Genomic DNA, 18,816 nt, shown 5'->3' on the forward strand with positions numbered 1-18,816 from the left:
GTGCTGTAGGGAATGCACGGAATGTGTGATGTAAAGCTACAGAGGATGTGATGTGTGCACCTGCACACAGGATTGGATATCTGATGGCCTCAAAACAAACCTACCAAAACAATCTTTTTGGCCATCTCAATTCACTCTTGTCGTACTTGACAGTGATACTCGGGTGTCATCAGTCTGTGCGTTTCACTCTCACAACCCTTGCTCATTCTGCAGGCTCGGGGTCAAATGTTGAGGTGAAAGGTCACCTGCGGGTTCGTTTAACACAATCTTCCAGCGTTTCTTTAGACAGGAAGTTAGCAGGGTGAGATGAGAGGAAAATTGCCGGCAGGCATTATCCCTTTGTCTGAGGGTGTGTTTGTGTGTGTGCGTAAATAGTTTTTCTTAAGTTAATAAAAAGTTATTTCCAATCACAGCTGCAAATGAGGTTTGTCTCTGAAACATCTTTATTAATTATGGACATTTTTGATCATGTTCTTCAGGAAAATTAGGTGAATGAACACTAAAGAAGCTAATGTGTAAATTAGCAAACATTCATTTTAGTTTGTGACTCCAGCAGAATGATCAAGGAGCCATTACAGAGAAACCTGCATACATCAGCCTGTATTTACCAGTAGGCCTACTGAATGACAGCACGCAAATCACTCACATACACACTCACACGCTCACACGCTCACACACACCATTTCCTACTCTTCTTTAGATACAGAGACCATTATTTACACAGAAACATACACCTTTGCCTCTATGCTGTGGGTACAGGATGGCTCATGTTAAAACTGGCTGGTAAACTGATTCCTCACATCACTTGACTTATTTCAGGCTAGTTGCTACAGTCGTTTAAAATAATTAATATAAACTGCCACCAATTTCATCAGCATGTCTTAAAACATTTTCATTTGGATAAGTTTTGGATGTTAGTTAATATAATTTTGAAATTAATAGAAAATATACATTTAAAACGAATTTTACTAATTGACTGCACAGAAACAACAAAATAATAATAATTAATAATATTAAAAATATTTAACTTAATTGTTAGCTTTAAATACACAACCAAAAAAAAAAAAAAAAAAGCTAGAAAGACAGTCAAACATAAAATGATTTCTTCTAACAGGTGATGTCTCAAACATTGAATCATTCAAGCAGATGTGTTAAACAACTATAATGTTCAGTCCTGGGTTAGCTAATTGCTGACTGGTTTAATTCATCCTTAACTCACATTTACCAAACTCACGTGGTCAGGTCCTCTGCAGTTAGGATTAGAATATGAAATATCGTGACTAATAACATTAAATAAATAGTGCTTTTCTTGGTCTTGTGTGTTCATTTGGGCAGTGTTTAGGTTGGTCTTAGGCATCAGACATGACATCTATGTCCTCAGATCCGCTCTGTTTGGTGGCAATCCTCCAGCGGTTAATGTGGTGGCTTCCCTTCTTCTTCTGTGTGCACTCCGGGCCCTCTTCCTCCAGCTTCTGTCGCTTGTACTTGGTCCTGCGGTTCTGAAACCACACCTTCACCTGAAGGGAGTAGAAGACCGGGACATCAGTGCCATAAAGGTTTTGGTGAGGCTATAGCCTATAACACAGTTGAACCGAGACAGTTTGTGGGTGACGCAAGACAGTTCAAAAAGACGTTCGATTTTATTCATGCTGTTTTATTTTGTCACGACCGTGTGTAATAATTATTTTTACACTTGTTTCATAACTTTTTGTATCAGACAAAAGAGAGAAACAGGCCTAGATTTTACATTATAATTTAATTCCAAATATAAGGTAGGCCTTTAATGTAGACTTTCATGCGTTCCAATTAAAAACAGGATTTATTTGTTGCAGCAACGGTTCACATTTCACACATTTGAAGAGATTAATGTGCATAATCGGGTTTAGGGAAACAAGAATAGCCGGAAACAATCGAGCAGAAGTGAAAAATATATAGTTTACCATCATTTTTATTTAATCTATTACTGAAGTGGTCTCACGCAAATTAGCTGAATAAATTCTCAAGATGCTGATCTGAGTCCTGAAACGCTTTGGCTTTAGTTGGTAAATTAAAAGAAAAACACAAATTATTGGCCAATATTTTACCAAAATTGCCTCTCGTTCTGAGATGTGTGAATAGGCTATGACCATGTCACGCCTGTTTGGGCTATTTTATTTTATTTTTAAGTTAGTTTTTGTAATAAAACCCATGTCATAGATTTTACAAATAGGGTTGCGATGCATCAAATCGTGACGAGTTCTTAGCCTTAAGTCGAATGCAGACGAACACTGAAAAAATAAATAATAATTTGCAGGTTGAAATTTTAAACATAATTCAGATATATTTTCTTCTAGCCTATGACATTTAAAATAACGTTTTAAAAAAAGAGCTGTATGAGCATAACGGATCAGGGTGAGTGGGTTTATTCCTACTGGCATCTGAGCAGAGCAACTAATAGCAGCTCATCCCTTTGAAGTCTTGGCCTAAAATAAAATTATATCACAGAGCGCCGCAAACAACTGACAATTGGCCAGCCAGCGTCCTTTCAGACTCGGGAATTCTGCTATTGGCCCGTTTCTGGATTTAGCAAGCAGCCCAAGTGTTGTTTACATTGTCATGTAGGCCAACAGCAACAGCTTGTCAGTACAACATTAATCATTCAAAATAAAGAAATGTCTCATTAATGTAGGCTAGTCCCCAGTTTCCAACATTTCCTCATAACTTTTTAAACATAGCCTATTTATTATCTTCTTCTTTTAATCGAACATGTTCTACTTCTTCAATAATTTTAATTAGCGTTATCCTACTTTTTGTCTGTGATTTATTTGTGAAATAGTCAGTTCCACGGGGCAATTTCTCTATTGAAAGCGCGGCTACAAAATACCTCTTTTACTTTAAGTGTTTTAAAATATTTTATACGAGCATTTTATAACAGCATATTTTTTGTGGTGTGTGTTAGCATGTTTACCTGAGTCTCAGATAGACTGAGGCTGTTGGCGAGCTGTTTCCGTTCGGCTCCGACTACGTAGTGGTTCTTCTCGAAGGCGCGTTCCAGGCGCAGCAGCTGAGAGGGCGAGAACGCGGTGCGGATCCGTTTGGGCTTCCTCGCGAAAGGTCCGTGTAGTAACAGCGTGTCCTGTGAGACGTCGTTGCCTGAAATAATAGTAATCGAGAAAAGACAACTTGATTATAGTAATGCCAGTGAACTTGAACGGAGTAACCTATACAGCACGGGACAACTTGAAGTGATGTTAATTAAAACCCAAGTAACAAGGACCATATGAAAGCTTTTTGGAATTATTGTATTTTGTAAATTTAAATAAAAGCTGACCCCACCTATCGACTTCATCAAAAAAAGAAAAGAAAAACTAGGCTACCCTGCTTTAATGCCTATTTTAATTGATAGGCTATCATTGATTTAATAGCATAGGCTATATTGTATTCGTTATAATTTTAGAATATTTGAAAACTGTTTGTATCAACATGCCATTCCAACTTGTTTTTTTAGCTTTTGGGGTTTTAGCTGTTCTCCGCCTGAGTTAGATTTTTTTTTAATTCTGTAAGATAAATCTAAATAATTGACTACATGACTCAATTATATATAGGCCTATATTGATTTCTTTTTAAATAATTTCATCTGAATGAAATATTTTCACAGTAGCCTAATTTGCGAATATTTGACGATAATGTAAATTAAAATAAACTAGACAATACAAATATTGTCTATATTTGTCTATGAATTTAAGTCCAAATATTGTAAGCACGAATTAAAATCGTATAGCTTTGCAACAAACTGGCCTGCAATTTCTATTATTAATAGCCATTTAAGGAGTTTAACAGTCATTACGCATAGCTTTGCAACCTATAGGCTTATGATGGAGAATTAAAAAAACTGCAGAGTTTGTCGATTTAAAATGTTTTCAATTAGCCTACAAGTGGTGTTTAACAGCAATTCATTTTTGAAATAGATCTGATGCACTTATACCCTCATAAATGATTCTTCTTTAAAGGTCATCACAGTTAGCTAAATTATTAACACTGTTATCTCATTAATAAATGTGTGACCTTTTATATTAGCGTTTTGTATTTATACAATTCATACATTCGTTTAATTTCATCGTCTTTAGACAACAGCTTGAAGAGGACAATTTATCGAATGACCTATGAAAATGTAATTGTGATAATGATGAGGTGTAACGAGTTCATCAGCAGATTCGTCGTCTGTCATTATCTCTCGTTGCAACGACAGTAATTAGAAGGCGGTGGCAATGGTAAGCTAATATAAATAACAATAATTAATAAGTAAGCTAATTAAGTAAAAGTCAAGTTTAAAAAAGGAAAGGTCATAAATAGAGGTGATTTGGTGTTGGGTTAAAAATAGCCAGACTCAAAACAATTTAAACTTCTCTCATTTTGCCGTAGGCAGCAGACAACATAAACCTGGTGGACGTTTCGAATTCAAGATCAAGCAATTACTTTTATCAGAACTGTTCTCCAATGCTTCTATTATCATCTTAATGCGTTCATTTTGGGAGATATGACATTGTGCTTTTGTGCGTGGGAAGCTTAGTCTAAATCTGTGTTTCCTTTCTTTAAGTATCGCCCCAGGGCATGGCCAAAGCTGTAAGCATATCATTTGTGATTTTCATTCGCAGCTTAACCGGAATTACCTTCCAATACAAGCTCCATCTATCAGCGTTATCCCGCTCCACAGTGGTAAGACTGTAGCCGCGGGTGAGCGTTTATGAGCATATGTCAGATAAGTTCAAAGACACACACTATTCCATTAAGCACAGCATTGTATTTCACCTACTTATATCGAGCACTTATCTTAAAAATAATTCATATGCTATATTCTTATTTTTATTCAGACTAAAAAGTTGTTTAATAGCTATCTCTTAATGCGCGGCTGACAAAAATACCGAGTTGGATGCTTACCTTGAAACCGGTGTCCAAAAAACCTGTTCCTTAAGACCCACGGGTAGAAATTCAGTGGCTCGCGGTGCTGCGTGCCAAAGTAGTGCGGGTGCTGGAGGTGTGTGCTGCCGAGCGGGTGCGAGTGCAAGCCCAGAGGTGCGTGGTTCACAGTCTCCGAAAACACCAGTTCGGGATTTGGATAGAGCGCGCGGCCTGCGGGGCTTTGATACCCGTTAAGAAAACTGTCAGCAGGCGCCGAGTAGCTTAGGGCTGTAGGGCGAATGGGGTCTTCTGGTGTTAAGGGGTTTTCCTTCGCCACCAAAGACTCAATGGTAAAACACCGCTTCCCCGTTGCCGAGAACATTGTCCGTTACGGTACCGGTACAGTCCAGCAAGTGAGGTTCACCTTTACGTCCTTTCACAACTCCTTTAGTGACCTCTGTCAGCAGCAGTTTTTTTAGAAAGACATTTTAGTTAAGTCAGAAATGTAAAACACTTTAATGTCCCCTACTTTGGCCTATTGCTGTGTAATCCATCGGTCCACGAGTGTCCATAAATCATGAAAGAAAAAGTGCGAATAGAAGCTCGAGACCCATGGATTTGGATTTGAGGGGCTCACGCAGTGTCGTCTGAGACTGGCACTCATTGGATGAAAGCCCTTGGCGCATTGAGCTCCGGCGGTGGGCGGGTCCTACGTTCATTTGGGTCAGATAATGAACTCTATTAGTTTGATCATTCACTTCAATTGGGCTGCCTCCAACAGGTCAGTTCCTACGCTAGATCATCAAAAACTATTTTCCTTGTCACACTTCCAACTATGAGTTACGCAAAGCAAGCCTTCAGGGTGTACCTGCTACAATCTGCAGTTCATTCCAGAATAGGTTTGAAAAAAGGTTTGCTTTTGAACTTTTTAATAAAACTCGTTTAAATATCATGGTATTTTCATAAATAAAAATAACGATGCTGAGCTGTAGGGAGAAAAATAGAATTATAGTAAACACGTAGATGTTTTGCTGCCTTGATTATTGTTGCTATAAAGAACCCAAGAACATTTCTATAAAACAAAAATAAGAGTTTTTCAATTAAATTTAGAATCCTACATTTGAAATTGCAAAAAAAAAAAAAAAAAAAAAAAAAAAAAAAAAATGCCGTCTGGGTAGCCTACCAAATATAAATTTGTTTAATTCTCTGACAAAGTTTTATTTATTATCATTCATCCACCTTTAATGGGCCTATTCATAATTTTCTAGATGATAAATAAGCCTAAATCATTTTGGCATACAAATATTTTTTTGTATTTACTAGGCTAATAATAATAATAGGTTATAAGCTAATGATAACAATATAAATTAATAGGCTAATAATTAGGTAGATTATTATTTTTAGACTTTTAGCCCAGTAAATAGCCTACCGCATGGTAGACTAATTTTTGTTTATATTAGCCTATTAGGGTATTATTATTATTAGTGTAATTTTTAATTATTTTTATTAAAGCTAGCCTATAGAATACTGCCACCCACTTCATTCCAAAAAGAAAAACAGAATCAGCAGTGCATAATGACACGGACATTATCTAACTAACCAAAATAATTAAATTCGATGCCAGTTTTGTACCTATAACTACAGGCTGTATTACATTCGTCGTTTTTAGTCTTTCACCAGTGCCTGTCTATTAAAATGGGAAATCGTTGACCCGTTTACGCAGTAACGTATTAACTTGGTCACTGTGTGGTTTCCAGAACTGGACATCGATAACATCTCATGGCAGGCCGAGCCTCCTGCACCTGTTTCCGATCACTCACCCGCGGCCAGCGGACTGGCCCACACCACGGCATTATGAGGCTTACGCGACTGAGTGGGTCAATTATTGAAAATATTCCGTTTCGGGGTTTGACAAGAGTTGCATGTGCAAGCATTGCGAATACGGCGACATAGCTCACAAACTTCTGCCTCGCTATTAATTTACAGGCCAATGTATATTTAGTCTCTTGAGGGGTTGTTCAGCGATCGTTTCATGTTGTGTTTTTAAAGGTAATGATTAGGCTAAATGTTTGACTGGCTCGTTAACTCCAGTGCGCATTAGAAAATCATTACAGTTGGCAGAACAACATGTTGAGCGCCTATTTAGAAAGCAAAAACCCGTGAATGCGCACAGCCATCCCTTAAAATGGACCTCTTTACACTATCAACGGAATAACCGTCGTTTTGTTCATTTTTCAATCTTTAGTTGTTGTGCCAAGATCATACAATAAATCGTCGACAAAAAGTTATATTTGGTAGCCTACATTATATGGCCAGTAAAGCAACATATTCCAAATTGGTCTTTGTGAATAGTGTGATTGAACATAGCTGCCTAATTATTGCTAATAAAATTATTAAAATTATTATAAACCATGCGTACTTGATACAAATTATGTGCACAGTTTTCAGTTTAGTTCAATAATTTAAAGGCAACGGCTTTCCTCACAGATGACTTGTTTTGTTTAAGCTCCATTAAATTACACTTAATTAAAATGTCCAGTACTTTCCGTGTCCTTGGCTTTTAGTGTTTTGATTGGCACTGGATCTGTTGCAGCAGTAACCCTATCTGCTGTATCCTCTAGCCATAACAAATGAGTACAAATATTCTCAATATCTGAAATTGAGGTGGTAGCATTCACATCCCTGTTCATAATTACTCGAGTGTTAGTTAATGTGTCTGTTTATTATCCACGAGATGTGCAATGTTGAATTTTTAATGGACCATCATTTTAGACAGAGCGGTGTCCATGGCATTGCATAAAATGAGCAGTGAATCATAATTGCACTGTCACACAAATTCTATCTACTATCTACCCTATATATAATTCCCAATGCACATCAAGAATATGGTATTCTGGCATTCTGAAAAACATTTTCATGGATCTTGTCTGTGCCATACACGAACCTAAAGGTGCAATGAAGTGACAGGGAAAGGGAGAGAGAGAGAGAGACTCCTCAATGTTTCCGTCTGCCACTCTTCTCTCTTGTTCCATAATTAAGTGCTCAAGGAATCTGTAATGAATGCTAATGGGGCAACCAGCCATCTGCACAAACACAGAATTAAAAACTACCATGCTGAGAGAGAGAGAGAGAGAGAGAGAGAGAGAGAGAGAGAGAGAGAGAGAGAGAGAGAGAGAGAGAGAGAGAGAGAGAGAGAGACTTAAACCTTTCACCAGAAGAAACCCTATTAAAGGCAGCTCTCACTTTCTTTCTCCCTGATTTGTTGCCTGTGATTTGAAGCAAGACATCAAAGATTCACAGCATCTAAAAAAACGTACAATATACGAAACACAAAAATACAGAGATGTTATATTTTAAAATATGTTTTAGACACTTGTTTATCATCAAAAATTACATGAATTCAGGTTGACTGAAGTCACTCCTCCGCAATGATGCCTACCATTCTGGCTTGAAATAGTCCCAATACAAACATTTACTATAAGTGTACCATAATGAATCAATGAATCATTCATGTTGTACATATATATATATATATATATATATATATATATATATATATATATATATATATATATATATATATATATAATTGTTTTTTTTTTTGTAAATCTTGAGCACAAAAAAGTTACGGTGAGATGTAGCTATGTTCTGTTACAATTTCCAAACTCCCACGTTCATCATTATCTTCTGCATTTACATAGCATGGGATCTTACCAAAAATAGCATTTCCTGTTATTTTCTAGCATTTGAACACTTGTAGTTGGTTTCTGTTTGTCTGTCCTGCTGTCCGCTGCTGCCCTCTAGTGGTGTAAAATGTGTGTTTGGAAACCGTTTTGTAGAGGTAGTCACGTATAGAAGAAATATGAGCATGAAGAGCAATTATTCTATATCAATATTATAATGTTTAATTCCAGCAGCAGTCTGTACACCTTGACAAATGGGCTACATATCAAATAGTAGTTTTCTTGATATGTCATGCTGCTTGCTTAATCTAAACTTTTACATAGCAAAGTGAAGCCAAAACAATTGTCATTTTCGGACACCTTAAATTCAAGTAGACTGTAGTATATTTACATTTCAGAATACAAAGGAATGGTCATAGACCTATAGCCTATATGCTGAGTCTGACAATACACCGCCTCTACCTGATTTCACTTAAAACACTCGCAGCACTACTACTAATCTAAGAGCATTTAACACCCTGGTAAAATATGAATTATGTTATAACAGTTTTGTAATGAGACACCATTTGATGAATTTTAACACTACGTTGGAGGATTTGTTGTAAAGTGGAATTTATTCTGTAATCGTTGACAGTTCATTCATATAGTTGACAGAAACATTCATACTGACAATAATAAATAAATAAATAAATATATAAATAATAAAAAAAATGAAAGAAACAATCTATATTTGACATGTCACACTGACAAAAAAAACATTAATAAATATGTCATAAATTAAACAAACAATTATAAATTGTCACAAATCAAACAAACAGATAATTATCAATATCAAACTAGTGTGTTTGATTTTTGATATGCTTCAATGATGTAGTTGAGGAAGCATCTAGGAGACACCAGTGTGTGCCATTGGCATGTGCCTTCATGTGTTGTTATCTTGCTCTGTAGGAAAAAGGAAATTGATTCCGTCAAATGAATAAAGTACAAGACACAACAGGCAACAGAATAGTCTACAAAAGTACAACAGGCTGATTGTCTTTTAGCCTACTACATTGTAAAGTAACCTTGGGTTCCTGAAAGGCGTTATTTAAAAAAACATATTATTATTCTTATTATTCTTATTATTCTTATTATTCTTCTTCTTATTATTATTATTATTATTATTATTATTACATGACTCTGTTGAAGTTACAATATAATTGGGACCAAAAATGAATATCTAATGATGATGAAAACAGACTTTATTTTCGTCCTCATTCCTCATCAGTCAGATTAGTTTGGTCAACACAATTTAGTTGATTTGATTAATTTACTGTAGCAGCCTATGTATGAATTGCTTTCTTTACATTTGTCAAACTAAACTTTTATAACTTTTTTTAAAAGACTTTATTGTGGTTTAAAGGTAGCCTACACTTTTTGTTAAAAATTAACAATTTGCATTACAGATTTACATCATCAATCCTTATTCTTATGTCTCACCGTGATTCATACTGTAACTCTTATAAGTGTTTAAAACAACAGTCTCACGACCAATTCGTAGCATTCGTTTTTTTACGAGGTGGCTAATTCGTATGAATTTTGTACGACCTCACGTGTATGAATTCTTAGGATTTGTCAGTACTGCAATGATGGCTAGGTTTTAGGGGCGGGGTTTGGGGTAGGTCATTTATACAAAATCATATGAACTGACCAACTCGTCAAATAATCGTATGAATAGGCCTATGTAGTGAGTGAGGTCATACACAACCGTATGAATTAGCAACCTCATAAAATATGTACGAATTGTTGTGAGACCGGGTTGTTTGAAAACATTTTTCTACGGTTTTTCGCGAGAAAATGGGAGTCTCAGAGAAAAGTTGCTCTGGCTACCTTGACGTGTGTAGCCTACGGTGTGGGCGTGGCATAGGTTTAGTTGTCACAAAAACCACTAAAACTCGATCCTCCGGGGAATCGCCCTTTTTAAAAAAACAATGCACAGAGGAGAGTCTAAAGAGAATAAGACAGGAAACAACATTGACTTGGCTTTCAGAGGTGAACTGAGGGATTAGAAATGTTGTAAAAGCGTCGCGGAGTTGGCGTTTTTATCAGGCTACTCAACAGGTGAGCTGCAAGATAATTTATTGAACAGACAGCCTGAGAACAACAGTAACGTCTTGTCAGCTTGAGAGCCTTTCCATCTAAACTGCTGGTTATTTCTCTTTAGCCTAATAGTTTTATGAGCATGTTGTTTATTTCAGCTATCTATAGGCCTAAATTCTGCAAACTGGTGTAAATCATAAGTGCTTTCCTCCCTTAAGAATAAGTTCCCCAATGAATTTAATGTAAACATACCAGTCTTAATTTGAGTACTGTTGACCCCTTCAAGTTGAGCTGCCGAAGGCCAGTATTAATGCAGTTGGAAACGTTGCCATTCTACAAAATGAAAATACAGTTTTAGTACAATTTAGTGATGAGTCAGCCTAAATAAAGCACAAAGAAATCTAATCATTAAAGATAGACATGCATCACCTAACTGATTGTTTTTTTCAGCGTGATGTAAAAGAAACATCTCTTACCATACAGTGGTCGAAGTGGATACATTTGCATGCTGTTTCCTGGAAAAAAAGAGTAGGTACACTGTTATTGCTTTATGAGAGTAGACTTTTTTTTCATAAGTGTTGTCTCTCGGAAGCAAACTCATCCAAGTCTAGCAGCAGCAGGATCAGAAATAATAATGAGAGGACCTTCTGTGTCAAAACAAAATGTCATCTTTGGTGGCAATAGGATTTGAGCGTAGACAGATGGAACGATCATGCAAATGGAAAGGAAGTCAGGACGATGCACAAATATGATACCATCTCATGTTGTTCTGATAAGCATTAGTCTGTGGTTCAACAGCATGTATGAGACCCAACGTATTAATGTGTACAAGTTTCAAGTTGTGCACATTCTGAAGCCAAGCACTCACTCCAAGAGCTTTGAATCAAGTGTGAAATCAAAAACGGTTTGTGAGTACTTACCTTTACCTCGTCGCAATTCTCTGAGCAGTCCTGTAAATTAGATGAAGAATGTCAGATGTTAGAACATTTCAAAATGTTGTGATTTTTAAATGTCTTCAAAAGAGTTGTGTGTATAGCATGAAGTGTAGTACTTACCAAAAGTGTTTTTTCGCCCTCCAGCCGTACTTTATCCACCATAGCTTTAAAGTCTACCTCGAACTCTGACTTCGTAGCAGAACGAATTGACCTCTGAGCAGAAAGACCAATGAGCAGCAAAAATACGAAGCATACATTAGTATTCATTGTTCCACGTTGAGTTGTTGTGAATAAGTTGTAAATTGATCTGATTGACTTGTTTTCAGTGCTTGAGCTTTTAAACTCCTAAATACAATGAGTAAAAATTCCATAGATGAGGGAAATCCCTGTCATGCTGGGTACTATTATTTGTCATGCACGCAATTTTACCCGATGGCAAGTGGCAAAGTTACCATAGACCTACTGTTCAATAACACTTTATCTTCTGAATCTTGTAAATTTATCAGCATCATATTGAGAATGTCCATCCAAACGGTTTTGGAGTTTGAGGCATACACTGATAAATGACACTATGCTGGGGTGAAAGGTTATCTTTCAAAAGGGACTTTTGAACTAATGTATGTTTAACCACTTACCACAGTTTTCTTCTTTATTTACATGTAAACATGTTTTGAATTCAAAATCTTCTACTATCAATTATGTTTGAAAAGATTTAACTACAAACTGCATACAAGATCTCTAAGAATTACAATTTTATGAACAAATATTACATTATGGTGGTAGTCCAATGTTAATGTACATTTGTAATTGTATAACAGTCTCATAATAATCAAACAGTCTGCCTCCAAATCCTGACCACTTGTGGACAGCGTTGGGGAAAGTTACTTTGAAAATGAATGCATTACAATGCATTGCGTTACTCCCTTAAAAAGTAACTAATAGCAATACTTAGTTACTTTTTTTTATTTTAAGTAATGCGTTACTTTTGCGTTACTTTTTTCTCACCTGGGCTGGGCTTGTTATTGGGGGGTGTTAATAACAAAAAAGTTCAATTTTCGTGAAAAGACCCTTTCACACCACAATTTTTATAATAGGCATCAGGCTGAGGTAAAAATGCCAATTTACACGTGTACAGAGAGGGTGCAGCACAAACAAACCTTTCAGCTGTGCTTCCATTCTCAAGAATAGGACGCAGGAGGGAAAATAAATTTAAAACTTACTTCACCAATAAAAACACAAAAAAATCAAAAAAAAAAAAAAACAGATTTTTTTCTAATCGTTTAACTTAATCTCCTAAATGTAAGCAGCAAGACATTGGTCAATAAAGTCAATTTAAATGCATAAAAATATATTAGTTTTATTTAAAAAAAATAATTTAGCATAGTATTCTGATTTTGCATTTGACTGATTTAATTCATTTTGAGATACATTCTGCATCCTTTTTTCTACAAGTGAGATTAATAAATTCGTGCTCACATTTAGTCTAGAACTACAATAACCAACATGTTTGCACTGCACTTACTCATGATTTCTCTCAACAATACATTGCATTTATTGTTAATAATAAAAACTTGCATTACTTTTTTTGAAAAAGTAACTCATATGTTATTGTAAATTTGAAAAGTAATGTTACTTTTCTAGTTACTTGAAAAAGTAATCTGATTACGTAACTCAAGTTACTAATGCTACCCCCAACACTGCTTGTGAACTGATAAAAAAAAAAAGCCTAGCAAATTAACCAGCCAAACAAGTGTGACTGTTTTCAGGACAAATGGTGCGCAGTAGCCTATACCTTGAGATGTTTTAGGCAGCTGCTAAAAAATATAAAACCACAATTACGTTATACAAACAATTCTGTCTTGGCAGCTCACTGTGGAACATAGCCAATAGCCAAAATCCAAAACATGCTCTACATCTACAAGGACAATGACTGACAAAGATTGACTAATGATAGGCCAACCTTTACACAACAACGATAGGCCTATGCCTAACCATTGTCAAAAATCTCTTCATTCAGGCCCCGTCCACACGGAGACGCGTTTAGCTGTATACGTATAAATTTTGTACCGTATCAGCGTTTCGTCCACACGGATCCGGCGTTTTAGAAGCATGCATCCGATATTTTTCGAAATGGGTCCAAAAGCGGATAAATCTGAAAACGATCATCGTCCGTTTTCCTGTGTACAGCGAATCCGTATATTTTCTGAAACGGTGATGTCATCACACTACGTCCAGCACGGTGAAAAAGGTAAGGGATACAACTACGGGCACTGGGCATGCGCACATCAATATCGCGTCATTTAATTAACGTAACGTTATCTGCATTGTTGTAAGGGTATGTTTTGGGTTGGGGTAGGTGTAGGCATTAATAAAACACATCTGTTAAGTAGCAAATGTATTTATTGTTATTTTATTGTGAGATTTTGCTTCACCTCCGACCACTGCTATACCCCTGCTAGCCACAACTCTTCTCCGTTTTTAGTTTATTTCTGTGGCAGAATTACAGTGCCACACACTGGCCTGGCATGCAAACTACATCGTTTTTAGTCCGTTTTTGTAACCTCGTGTGGACGCAGATATTTCTTGAAACGAGGGGAAAAAAGATCGGATTGGGAAAGCGCTGGCTTCGTGTGGACAGGGCCTCAGACTTACACGCAAAAACGACTTAAAACGCTGTATTCTGCAGCTTGGCCATTAGATGGCGACGCAATACTATGGACTAAACATGTTCACGTTCAACTTTTTGTCATGGATAGTTTTCATAAACTAGCACTTCGAAGTTTTCAAAAGTTTTCGTTTTCAGGCCCCGAGAAGCGGTTGTCGTCTAAATGAATGGCCAAAACGCATAAAAAGTTTTACTTTTTTTGTTGTCGCGTAAACAGCCCATAAAACAATGGGATTTGTACACAGAGACGGTAACAAGACACACCTGGGAATGCAATCAAGAGTGACCAATGAAACGATAGGACTACAAAGCGACTACAACATGCCACTAGAAACAGGAAGCAACACAAAAGTCCTCACACAAGACCAAGGGGGTAATCTAGCGCTCGGAAAGCGTTCCACCCCTAGGGGCTGCCATTGCTAACCAAGCCATCACCTGCTGTTAGCATCCCATTGACTCCCATTCATTTTTGAGTCACTTTGACAGTGAATAACTTTACATCAGAGGCGTTTAAAGACTCCATTTGTCCATTGTATATTTCTAAAGAAACACGACAATGTATAAAAGGCTCCATTACCTTGTATCTTACACTATCGCCCCGCAGAAGCTGTTTTTGTAAAAATAGGCTAACGATTGCGTCATAACCAACGCGACCCTGTCGCGCAGTAGAGAAATTACCGTATAGACCTAAGGAGACGCTCGCAGGCAATCTTTTACTGTCTATGAGACAGTCGGGGGGACGTGGAGACATGTCCTGGAGACTAGTCTGATAAAGTCAAGGGGGAAGAATGGGTAGAAGCCCATAGTGAGCCAAAAGCAACGGGAGAAAATATTTAAACAACGTGATTCAGCTTTCGCTTTCCACATCTACTAGAAGACTCACAGCTGTCAGACAGGAGGCTCACGTCACATCTACGTCGTCAAGCTCAGTCTGAGCCTGCGCAGTTCGCTCAGCCATCAGGAAGTGAGTGCCCCTAGGTTGACTTCATTATTTCGCCGTAGACGTCAATGGGGTCGCTGTGTCCATTTCTTTTACTGTCTATGCACAAGACGGGAATGCAAGGCTGGGATCATGACACACTGATCACATCATGTCATTTTTATTTATAAATATACAAACACATAATACAGAGAACTGCAAGCTGTGTCAGGTGGTCAGGATGCATATTTACCAAGAATTTTAATTTTAACTTGTTTGTACACCTATGTCTCTCCCCATAAAATCCATACAGCAACACAACCATGTTAATATTAATAATTTGAATATTTATTCCAGTAAGAAATGAACACTTAAATGTAACCAGGAAAATATTTTTTTTAGTCCGAAATTGCTAGTAAAATACACAAATAATTACAAGGAAATGACACACTGCGACACACTGAACTTAACGCGTAAAGACTGAATAGTATTTTCTTAGAAAACATGCTCTAATAATCGTTTTAAATCTTGTAATCATTTTGTTTTATTTACAACTTCAGATAATCGGCCTAATGTTCTCATTTATCAGAGCAGTTACTCAACAATAAATCCTTCCATTGTGAGTAACACTAATAAGCAGTGAGATTAAAATGGCAAAACTAATAGAATCTCCGGATGTGAAAGAAAATAGACTGTTAATCTACAGTTGTGCTGTTTTTTCTGTTCTGACTATTGCGTATGATATCTCTATTGTGTGTTATCGCTATTGAGTATCTCAGACTGAATAGAGACAACGTTACTAATAATAAACCTAGCTCTGCTCTGTGTTTGTCTGTCTAATCAAATTATTGTTTATGGCATGATTTAGACTGTTTTTAGCCCTTATTCATGTGTCTGCCAGAGAGATGTGGCAGAATGTGAAGTTAAGAGCTCTCCAGATCCTGTTGAAGTGGTAAAACAAAGGTTTCTGTTCAAACCAGCTGAGAGAGAAATAAAATAGGCTCCAAATAAACCTTTTTTCTGGGTTACTATGAGGAGTGAGTGCAAGGTTAGCTGTTTTCCTATCCAGAGAGGAGTCTTAATGTAGAAGGAGTATTTTCATAAAGAAAGCAACAGCGAGCGAGAACACATGGGGTTATGCTCCAGTAAGTCTACGGTTGCAGTGGCTCCCTATGCTGGGATTCAAAGTCCTGAATCAGGAGACCAAGCTGACAGCACCATGCAAGCTTCAATTTGGGATGATCGAACCTCCATGGCCCAGGTTGCTAAGAATAGGATTGACCCTAGGGTGTGGAGCAGGGGTGCCAACCCACCCGCCAAAGGCTACCTGGAGCTGGGAGGGAAAGGTGAAGGGGAACTGCAGACATCCAGGGAGGCAGAGGAAGAGGAGGACACCGATGGAGATGAAGTGGTGGAACTGCTGAGTGTCTCTGACAGTGAAGGAAGCCTGAGGAGTCAGTATCTGGATTAGTAGCATCAATGTGTAAGACCAAAATAGATTCTGTAAAGATAAGTCGCTGAAGAAGATGTATTGAAAAACGTCTCTTGCAAAGAGCTCCAGTCTTCAATTTGTGGATCTGTCGTCAAATGTGATTTGAAATATATTTCAGACATAACCATAAAACTGAGTATGATATATTTACAGTATATTTCTTGTAAAAAACGTCCACTCATCTGTAACAATCACGTTTCTCTTTCTGCCATGCCTTCCTTTTAAATATATACAAAATATATTTTAATAAGTTGATTAATTATTTGTGATCTTAATTTGTTTAAACAAGCAGAATCTCATATAAGAGCCATTTTAGGTTTAGTGACAGTTAATAATGATGAGAAAAAGAAAAGTTCCATAAAGTCAGCTAATTTGTCATGAAACGGGTTTTCTCTGTTTTTCCATATTATTCACAATCTAGTGGGAGATATGCGGCCAGGTTATGATTACTCATACAAGTCTGGTTTGTTTAACTTGCTTACTTCTGAAAATAGATAAACATTTTGTTTGAATAATGGCAGAATGAATGAATCATGAGTCGGCTGGTAACTGATAAGGAGGTTTCCTTTTCTGCAACAAGAGTATCTGATTAGATTTTTTTTCTTTGAAATCAGGGGAAACCCAATGCTGGCATTTATGAACCTTTACCTGCATATTCTCTTTGGGATTTCTACTACCATGACATTTCAATGCATTGGGGGAAAATTGATTGTACAACCCTGAAAAAGAAGTATAAGAAAAAGTTAATGCAGAAATAATACTGTAAACTAGATTATAGAGGCCCTTTCAAATAACAATATTCAGTCGGATATCAATGTATATTCAATGAGAAAGAAGCAAGAATGTTAAACTAAAAAGATCTACTTGTCTAGCTGTGTTTAGGTAAACTGACCACTTTAATAAGAAAAAATAAATACATTTAAACATGCTTTTGTTGTTGTTTGTGCTTATAAAAATGGATTTTGTCTTAGATTATCTTAAATATGTCTTCATTTTTCAAAGTAACAGATAATGGGTTTTTGACTTTTGTGAAGGAGTATTTCAACAGAACATGATGACAAAATAAATGATTATGTGCATAATACATGCTGCAGTATGGGGCCCTCAAGTGGTTGGAGGTCTTTTGGTGTGTTGGATAATCTGTGCCTGGTTTACCAGAAAAAAGCAAAGAATTGTAGCGTAACCAATTACATTACTCATTTTAGGTAATATTATCGGACTACTTTTATGATTACTTTTAGATTACTTTTGAACCTAATTCATTTAATCACATAAACGTCGCACACCTGTGTGTGATAGGTGCGTAGGAGAGCAGGACAAAAAAGTCCAATTATCAACAAATGAAAAAAGGGAAGTTTAGTGTGCGGGACTTCTTTTTCATTTACCACAATTAATTGTACCTTATTGATATAAATGACAAAGAGAGGGAAAATATATTCCATTCTTAAAGTTTAATCCAGCCAAAATCCATTTAACATTTTTTTATTTAATGAAAGCTAATAAAAAGCTACAAAAAATACATTTTTAAATCATTTTAAAACACAGAAGCCTTCCAAAAACAGTAATACATGTTTAAATAACATACTGATGATTCATATAACAATAAAGTGTGTGCCAGGAGTTTATTCCATATACAGTGTTGCAACGCTGATAAAACACCTCTTAAAGAGATAATTCACCGAAAAAGGAAAATGATGTCATCACTTACCTCAAGTTGTTCCAGACCTGTATGAGTTTCTTTCTTCTGCTGTACACAAAATAATATATTTTGAATGTCGGTTACCAAACAGTTGATGGACCCCTATTGACTTTATAGTATTTTTCCCTAGTCATGGCTACCGTCAGCTGTTCGGTTACCAACATTATTCAAAATATTTTCTTTTGTGTTCAACATACAGATTTGAAACAACTTGATAGTGAATAAATAATGACAACATTTTAATTTTTGGGTGAACTATCCCTTTAAAAGTTCAATGATTTCTGTAATCCAGTAGCCAAATGCTTTGTGGCCTCTCATTTTTTTCCATGTAAATTAGTCATCAGAGTAGTGGCTGATCTGTGTAATTTCACAAAACCAGAAAACTTTCTAGAAGAAGTGAATGTATGTTTTTTTTTTTTTTTTAGAAAGGGAATTTTAAAACGTGAAAAAGAAGACGTGAGGGACA

General features: G+C 36.5%; 1 protein-coding gene across 1 annotated transcript; it reads right to left on the bottom strand.

Annotated features, from left to right (window-relative positions):
- Nucleotides 1-434: 434 nt before the first annotated feature.
- emx1 (empty spiracles homeobox 1) lies at nucleotides 435-5,530 on the bottom strand. Its single transcript, XM_067421437.1, has 3 exons — nucleotides 4,918-5,530; nucleotides 2,948-3,132; nucleotides 435-1,517 (listed from the first exon to the last, which is right to left on the bottom strand). The coding sequence occupies exons 1-3, from the start codon at nucleotides 5,258-5,260 to the stop codon at nucleotides 1,350-1,352; spliced, it is 696 nt and encodes a 231-aa protein (XP_067277538.1). The 5' UTR covers nucleotides 5,261-5,530; the 3' UTR covers nucleotides 435-1,349.
- Between the last annotated feature and the right edge of the window lie 13,286 nt (nucleotides 5,531-18,816).

Source organism: Pseudorasbora parva, chromosome 17 (genome assembly GCF_024679245.1).
Source record: "Pseudorasbora parva isolate DD20220531a chromosome 17, ASM2467924v1, whole genome shotgun sequence".
Taxonomy (NCBI): Eukaryota; Metazoa; Chordata; class Actinopteri; order Cypriniformes; family Gobionidae; genus Pseudorasbora; species Pseudorasbora parva.

Excerpts from the sequence above, each read along its gene's own strand:
- emx1 (XM_067421437.1), bottom strand. The coding sequence starts at position 5,260 with ATGTTCTCGGCAACGGGGAAGCGGTGTTTTACCATTGAGTCTTTGGTG. Across the intron at positions 3,133-4,917 it reads TTTTGGACACCGGTTTCAAG|GCAACGACGTCTCACAGGAC; the intron begins GTAAGCATCCAA and ends CTATTATTTCAG. Across the intron at positions 1,518-2,947 it reads TCAGTCTATCTGAGACTCAG|GTGAAGGTGTGGTTTCAGAA; the intron begins GTAAACATGCTA and ends TACTCCCTTCAG.